General features: G+C 37.4%; 1 protein-coding gene across 8 annotated transcripts in view; it reads right to left on the reverse strand.

Moving 5' to 3' along the window:
- The window catches only part of MBNL1 (muscleblind-like splicing regulator 1), a 186,093-nt gene that overhangs the window by 27,412 nt on the left and 149,571 nt on the right, over positions 1-9,110 (reverse strand). For 6 of the 8 annotated variants that reach the window (XM_006867967.1, XM_006867969.1, XM_006867974.1 and 3 more), the window contains exon 3: positions 3,754-3,954. The exons of the other annotated variants lie outside the window; for them this stretch is intronic. In XM_006867967.1, the coding sequence (XP_006868029.1) occupies positions 3,754-3,954 (201 nt within the window). The remainder of the gene's footprint in view (positions 1-3,753; positions 3,955-9,110) is intronic. 8 annotated transcript variants of the gene reach the window in all.

Raw genomic sequence — 9,110 nt, forward strand, 5'->3', positions numbered from 1 at the left:
AGCTGTTCCGCGGGAGAAAGATGAGGCTTTCTGCTCCCGTAAAGATTTACAGCCTCGGAAACCCTATACAGGGTCACTATGAGTTGGAACCGACTCCACGGCACATAACAACAACAACAACAACCCAGCTGTTGAACACCTTTCAAGTGAAAGGCATTATGAAGACTGTCGTTTAATCATTTCATTGCTGACTTTGAGGTTAGCAGCCCTTTTCTTTTAATACCACTGGTAGCGTAGTGGTTACAAATCAGGCTGTGAACCTCACAGTCAGCAGTTAGAAACTACCAGCTGTTCCATGGGAAAAAGACGAGGCTTTCTGCTCCCATAAAGATTTACAGCCTTGGAAACCCAGTACAGGGTCACTATGAGTCAGAACCGACTCCACAGCACATGACAACAACAATAACAACAATAGCTAGTATTAAAAGAAAAGGATCTAAATGAACCTAGAATGACCTAGAGTTGATTTTTTTTTTTTAATTGTGAGCTATATTCCCTTAATTTTATGGATGAAGACTCTAAAGCCCTGAGAATATATGAAATTTCACCTGATTAGTGTGTTGATATAAGATAAGCACTGGACCACAAGGTTGGTTTGAACTGCAAGGTGGGCGATTGAAACCTACCAGCCACTCCTTAGCAACCCTATACAGGGGTGGCTAGGAGTTGGAACTAACTCACCAGCAATGAACAACAGTCCTTTGATGCCTGTTTTCTAATGTAATATTCTTGTAGTATCATACTGGATGCTTACATTATCAGCTGAAAGCTGATAATCTCTGGAACTTTTAATTTCTTTATTGCTTTAGCTGTACTAAAAAGAGAGAAAAGTGGCATAAACATTTGGCTAATAATGTAACTGAATTGGAAAAAATTCAAATTAGAAGGAACTCAAAATTCTAAAATGTGCTACAAGGTTCCACGAGAAAAAATAGAGCATAGATTTAAAGTCAAAACAACTAAACATGTAGCCAATCAGTAAATGAGTTTGTAACATTTATTGCCATGTCTTGCAATTAGCAAGGGAAATACCGGATGATAAAACCTGTTGGCTTTGAGTCCATTCTGACTCACAGTAAGCCTATGGGTCAGAGTACAAGTGCCCCATAGGGTTTCTGAAGTTGTAAATCTTTAAGAAAGCTCCCACTGAGAGGCTGGGGGTAGCAAATGGCTGACCTTTCAGTTAGCAGTTAAGCGCTAAGGGGGATCCTTAAAGAACCTGAAGATGTGGTGGTGGTTATATGCCGTGGAGTTGGTTCTGACTCATAGCGACCCTGTACAGAGTTTCTGAGGCTATAAATCTTTATGGGAGCAGAAAGCCTCATCTTTCTCCCGCAGAACAGCTGGTAGTTTCAAACTGCTGACCTTGCGGCTTGCAGCTGGACTCGTAACCACTATGCTACCAGAGCTCCGAGTGCCTAAAATTGCAAGCACAGAGCAGAAAGACTTGACTCTTAGCTTCATCCTACAATTTCCTAATAGGTTGTAACTGTGACATTGCATCAAATCCTGTTAACAAGAATAAGACAGAAAACTGCACTACTTATCAGGCATTTAGGTATGTGGAATTCTGTTCAAAAGAAAACAGACCACAAAACAGTAACCATTTGTTGTGAAAGATGAAAAACAAACAGCAAAATAAAACAGACAAGATATACGAAGAAGCTACACACACACAAAAAAAATAACACCAAAAGACAAAAGCCCTCATTTCAATTAAATGCCATACAAAATATAATCCAATTGAAACTAACTGAAATTACTGGAAGATTCATTTAGAAGAGCTCAGCCTCTTTAAGTCTCCTTTCTCTCAGCCTTTTGAATATCATAGCTTATTAATAATTAATTCATTAAAGTTCATCTCAGATTGTCTACTTAGTTCCCATTTATCAATCGACATTTACACATTAAAAATCCAGGGTTTGCTCCAGAAAGTTTAGGGTGTTGGGGGAAGTAGTCGAAACCGCTGCCAACATGTTGAACATCCAATAAGTTTAAAATATTTTAAAATGTTTAAACTTCCTCTTAATTTGCCTGCAAACAGCATTTGGCATCAAGGAGCAAGTGCAGCTGTGCAGTGAAAACAAACCAAGAGTCAAGGCTGAATTCTTGGTTCACGGAGAGTATGCAATGAACAGTTAGTTACACTGAACTATATATGGTGACTGCATTCAGAAGCAGGCCTCAATGTCCTTCTTGAGTTGAATTTAGGGTACTCTCTTAATTAGTAGACCCTTTCTCCAAATGTTCATTGAAAATTTAAAAATAAGCTTCAAACACAAAATCTTCTAAAAATATGCAGGAGCCAAAATGTGCCACCTTTGTGTTATTACTTGCTTGGCAAGGAATAAATACAGTGTTTAAAAATTGAGTTCTGAGTTCATGCCTTACAGGATCATGCTACCTATGAGATCTTGAATAAGTGACTTCATACCACCACACCTGAATTTATTTCACTGCAAAATGGAACACCTTCCACGTGAGATTGCTTTGAAGATGAAAAATGTTGACGCTATCTGACATGTATTAGGTAGTGGTAGTTACAAAGCTGTGAGGTCCTCTGTAAGGCATACAACAGACCTTAATAAGAAATTGAGATCTAGTTACTAAATTTCTGCTATCTTAGTAAGTCAGTAGCGCTAATTAATTAAGCCTACACAGTAGCCTTATGTTGTTACTCTCTCAGTAATTAATATATACAAAATTTCTCAGCACTAAGTATTGCCCATCCAAATAAGGGAGAAGAGTATGAAAGGTCATTTTATTCTTTAGCTGAACACCCTTGCCAGGATTTAAGGCTTGCATGTATAGTAATGTTGCCAATTTTCCCCCTACATTTACAGTTTAGCAAGTCCATTAATTCACAGTCATACTGGAACTCTAAATATAATCAATTTAAAATAAAATTTATAACTTTAATTTCTTTTTCATGTAACAACAGCATAGCACATGCATCTGGTTATCCTTGACTGTATGACTTAGAGCATCAAGCACTTTCCTATTTAAAACTTGTATAAGTGCATTACTTCACGAACAAAACAGCCTTGCTATTTCAGAGGATTATGAGGAAACTCGCAATAATAAATCTTAAAATGCTTTACAGATAGTAACTAACTCATCTCTGGAACATCTTTTTGAGAACAGGGGTTAGAGGGCTGATGTAATTTGTTGTTCATGGCAGCAACAACAATAAACAGTAAAGACAAAAATAACAACAAGTAACATTTAAGAAGAACTTGCTATGTTCCAGGCGTTTCTGATTCTTCGAGTTACGTGTCTATTTTAAAGATGAGGACTTTAGGCACAATGAAGTACCAGGTGTTCTGACCCTGAAGTCTAAGCACTTAACCACCATTCTATAAATGGATGTCTTGCCTTTTATAAATATTAAAAAGAAAATGAACAACTGCCATTGGATCAATTTTGATTCATGGTGACCCCAGGTGTTTCAGAGTAGAACTGCACCCCATGGGATTTTCAATGGCTGTGAGGTTTTGCAAGTAGGACTTTCTCCTGAGGTTCCTCTGGGTGGACTTGGGCCTACAACTTACACTTAAACATTTGTGCCACTGAGGAACTTCTCTTATAAACATTACATGAGTCAAATTTAGTATGCATACATTCTAGGAAAACGCTTCAAACATCAAACCTTGCTTTGAATTTTAAAAAGTCTTTTTAGGCAATGGCAAACACACAAACAAAAAAGCACAGTTTGAGAATTCGAATGGGGAACATAGAGAAGCCGTTTCCTACCTCAAGTCTGTCCGTGCGCATTAGCTTCTGTGCAGCAGCTGCTGCAGCTGCAGGTACAGGTACCCCCGGATTCCCTGTAACCAACATTGGTGCAGTCGGCAAGATCTCTGCTGGAACCAGGCTGGGGGAAACAGGTCCCAGGTAAGGATTAAAGGCTGCTGATGCGTTGGTGGCTAAGCTTGGTGCAACTGAAAACATTGGCTGGAAAATAAAACAAAAGCAAAACTTAAAAAAGCAGGTCTCATTCAAAGTTGATCTTTTATATTACCTATCTATTCGCCATCTATTAATCCACCTATCCAAAATCCATCCTTACCTTTCTCCTTCCCTTCAATTTCAGGCTTATTTATTTCATTCTTTCTATGCTGAGGTTTATTATCTTATTTGGAGAATGCAGTGGATCTATATGATAAGCACTGTACTGTGAACCACATGGTCTGCAGTTCAAGCCTGCCAGCCGCTCCATGGTAGGAAGATGAGGCTTTTGGCTCTCTCGAAGATGTAAAGCCTCAAAAGCTTCATATCAGCATGATGGCACTTACCAACAATGTTATTTACGTACAATTCTCCCATTTTAGTAAGTCTTATTTAAGTACATTTCATTAAACATATATTGGATAAATGTTTTTCTACATTAGACTATATATTTGACATATTTAAAAATATATCCATTAAATTTTCCACTGGAATTTTGAATCTTTGGGTCTATGATACTTGCAACATCTTTTTGAAAAGCAGGTAAACTATCTAAGGCAGAAACATCTTGTGGCCATCTAATCCATCTTTGTCCTGATTAAATCTGTAAACTTGTTGAAGAAATACATTTCATAATTGCAATATCAGATATACTTGACAGAGTTGTTTACAACTGTTAATAGCTTGCAAGTGTCCTATTATCCAGAATAAAGTAGAGCTCCCAGTGGAGGACAGTTTCACAGTTAATGTAAACTGTGAATACATCTCATGGGATATGTGAAAGGTGATGATGACACTTTCTTGGTGTTTGGCATATTCACTTAAAGTCAGTTTCCAGGGGGAAATTATAAATGTTCCATTGGCCTAACATACACTTGTGATAGCTTCAAGAAGGAATCTACCAAACTGGGGAGACTCCGGTCTAAAATGGAAAATCTGGAACTTTAAACACTTCTGAAGAAATGTTAGATAGATGTATAAGAAAACACACACAATAGTATCAAAACTGCTTCAGGATATAATTCCTGTTAAAAATGCTGTGATGGAGATGTGAGAATTGCTTCAATTTGTTAATATGAGATTCTACCCCTATGCCACTAGTATTATAAATGCCAGTAAGGTCACCCATGGTGGACAGGTTTCAATGGAACTTTCTGACTAAGACAGATATGGAAGAAAGCATGGTGATCTACCTCTGGAAAACATTGGCCACTGAAAATCTTTAACGGTAGCTGAAGACATGCTGAGACATAGTGCGAAACGATGTGCAAGGTACTCAAAATACAACTGGGGAAGACTGTCTCCTCAAAGTACAGTTGACCTTAATGTTACAGGTGGGGTGAAGCTTTATGGACCTTTATGTGCTGATATGGCACAACTCATACTGAGGAGAAATAGCCGCTAGCACTGACTGATTATCAAAGTGTGGATTGCACAAAGTTTGAATCAAGGAAAATTAGAAGTGCTCAAAATTGAAACTGAATGCTCGAAGATTATTATTCTAAGAATTAATTAGCTTAAATGACTAACATTCGCCATTCTGAATTAGATAATATAGCCTACTCTTCTAGGACAGAGCCCTGGGAGCATAACGGGTTATGAGCTACGGTGCTAACTGCATAATCAACAGTTTCAATCTACCAGTCACTCTATGGGAGAAAGATGAGGCTTTCTGCTCTTGTAAAGATTAACAGCCTTGGAAACCCTATGCTGGGTCACTATGAGTCTGAACCATAGATGAAAGAATGTAAGATTTTTGCCCACTTTTGCAGTCTGAAATTGATGTAATGTGCATTCTAGATGAATTGATAATTATTGGTGATTAGAACACAAAAGTTGGAAACTTTTTTTGGTGAATAGAATGTAAAAGTTGGTAACTGTATTGGAAAATATAGTTTTAGTGACAGGAATGACGCCAGAGATTATAAGATAAAAGTTTACAAGACTGCTGTGGTACTGGTGTGGCACTACAGGATAATGCAAGGGGAGTTTGAACCAAAAAGTCGGTGGTTCAAACCCACCAGCCACTTCTTGGAAATCCTATACAGGGTTGCTGTGAGTTGGAACCAACTTGACCACACACAACAAGAGCAAGTGACTTATTCACTGTGGATACCTTTTTCCAACAACATAAAAGGTAAGTAAAAACATGGATGTTGCCTGATGGAATAAACAGAAATTACATAGACTAAATCTGTGGAAAGATATGATGGATAAGCTCAATATCATCTGTCAGAACAAGTCCAGGGACTGAATGAGGAACAGACCATCAGTTCCTCATAGTCAAGTACAAGTCAAAGATGAAGAAAATTAAAGCATGTCTACAAGAGCCAACTATGACTTTGAGTATATTCCACCTGGATTTAGGGACTACCTCAAGAATAAATTCGATGCACTGAATGATAATGATCAAAGACCAGATGAGCTATGGAATAATTACAAGGACATCATACATAGAGCAACCAAAAGGTTGTTAAAAGACAGGAATGAAAAGAAAGCACTAAAACAGATGTCAGAAGAGACTCTGAAACTTGTTCTTGAGCACAAAGTAACTAAAGCAAATGGAAGAAATGAAGACATTAACGAGTCAAATGACTACAAAGCGTGGTAGAAAATATACGGTATTATAATGAAATGTGCAAAACCCTGGAGTTAGAAAACAAATAAAGAATGAAATACTCAGCATTTCCTAAGCAGAAAGAGCTAAGGGGAAAAATATATATTAAGCTTTAATTTGCAATATTAAAAGAATTTGAGGGCAAAAATTGAATGACGCAGGAAGTATCAAAAAAAGAATACATCTGCAATGAAACGATGAGTGTAAAACTGATGTTCTCCCATGTCTATCACTCAATTCACAATAAAATGTTAAGGAAAAAAAGGAGAATACATAGTTACTGTACCAAAAGGAATTGGTTAGAAAACCATTTCAAGAAGTTGGATATAACGAGTAAAAAATGGTATTCAAGGAAGAAGTTTTGGAGGCATTAGCTAAAAACTGGGCTCAGAAATTGACCGAATACCAAAGGAGATGTTTCAACAAAGGAATGCAATGCCAGAAGTTCTCACTTGTCTATGTCAAGAAATGTGAAAGGCGAACCAACTGAAAGAGATCCATATTCATGCCTAATCAAATGAAAGATGATTAAACAGAATGGAGAAATTATCAAACAATTTTCATTTATATCATATTCAAATAAAACTATGCTGAATCGAATTTGAAAATTGTTGCAGCAGTACAGCAACAGAGAACTGCCAGGAATTCAAGCCAGATTCAGGAGAGGATGAGAAACAAGGAATATCACTGCTGGTGTCAAGTGGATCTTGGCTGAAAGCAAATAATACCAGAAAAAAAAAAATTTACCTGTGTTTCATTGACTATGCAAAGGCACTTAACTGTGTGGATTAACTATAAAAATTAATGCAAAGAATGGGAGATCCTGAACACTTAATTGTGCTCATGAGCAATGTGGACACAGACCAAGAAACAGCTGTTTGAAACTGTGTGGTTTAAAATCAGGAAAGGTGTACAACAGGATGTATTCTTACACTATATTTATTCAATCTGTATACTGAGCAAATACTTTGAAAAGCAGAAGGCAGCATCAGCAATGGAAGAAGACTGTTTAGCAACCTGAAATATGCAGATGACACAATTAGCTTGCTGAAAGCAAGCAAGACTTGAAGCACTTACTTATTAAGATCAAAGACTACAACCTTCAGTATGAATTACACCTTAACATTAAAAAAAAAAAAAATCGTCAAAACTGGACTCATAAGCAACAACATGATATACAGAGAAAGAACTGATGTTGCCAAAGATTCCTTTTTACTTGCATACACAATCAACACCCATGGAAGCAGCAATCAAGAAATGAAATGATGTGTTGCACTGGGCAAATCTACTGCAAAAGACCTCTTTAAAATGTTAAAAAAAAAAAAAAAAAAAAAAAGCAAGGATGCCACATTGAGGACTAAAGTGTACCTGACCCAAGCCACAGTATTGTCAATCACATCATCTTCATGTGGAAGTTGAACAATGAACAAAAGCTAAATGAAGAACTGATGCGTTCTGGCAAAGAACAGTGAATATACCATATACTACTAGAAGAATGGAATAATGCTGTGACGCTGTGGGCTAATGCGTCAGACTGCAAAGTTGTTTGAACTGCAAGGTAGTGGTTTAAGCTCACCAGCTGCTCCTCGTAAACCCTATACAGGGTCGCTATGGGTCAGAATCAACTCAATGGTACTTAACAACAACAACAACAACTAGAAGTATGAACAAATTTACTTATAAAAACTACATCTAGAATGTTTCTTAGAAGTGAGACTTTGTCTCTCGTACTTTACATATGTCATCTGAAGGAACCTGTCCCTGGAGAAGGACAGCATGCTTAGCAAAGTAGAGGGTTATCAAAAAAGGGAAAGGACCTCAATATTCTGCATTGATGAAGTAGCTGCAACAGTGAGTTCAAACAAAAAAAGGAATTGTGAGAATGTTGCAGGATCAGGCAGTGTTTCATTCTGTTGTATAGAGGGTCACTGTGAGTCAGAACTGACTCAATGGCACCTAACAAACACAACAATTTTATTCCTAGAGACATATTTATTGTTTATTAGAATTAATTTAGCTTAATAATTTACTTTTCCAGTTTTTAAAGCATCCTAATGGAGATGGCACATAACAACAACAAATGCAGTTCTGGTTTGGTGCTGTACAATAAGCAGTGGACTGCAAGGTCGGTTTGAGCTACAAGGTCAGCAGTTCAAACCCACCAGCCACTCCTCAGAAACCCTACACAGGAATGCTATGAGTCCAACTCAACTTGACAACACTAAACAACAACAACATGGTATATTTTCCACCTCACCAGTGGCATATTTTCAAATCCCCAATTCATAGTCTCAGTAAGTTTAATGCTTAGTAATGTATTTGTTTCAAAACATATCAACTCACTGAAATAATGGCTTCTGTATTTTATAGAGGTTTAATAATACACTTTCTTTAGTCAATGATAAAGAATAGACTCATATATATATATGTTGTTGTTGTTGTTAAGTGCCGTCGAGTCGGTTTCGACCCATAGCGACCCTGAATAGGGTTTCCGAGGCTGTAAATCTTTACGGGAGCAGATCGCCTCCTCTTTCTCCCGCGGAGC

The sequence above is a fragment of the Chrysochloris asiatica genome, unplaced genomic scaffold (genome assembly GCF_000296735.1).
Source record: "Chrysochloris asiatica unplaced genomic scaffold, ChrAsi1.0 scaffold00113, whole genome shotgun sequence".
NCBI lineage: Eukaryota > Metazoa > Chordata > Mammalia > Afrosoricida > Chrysochloridae > Chrysochloris > Chrysochloris asiatica.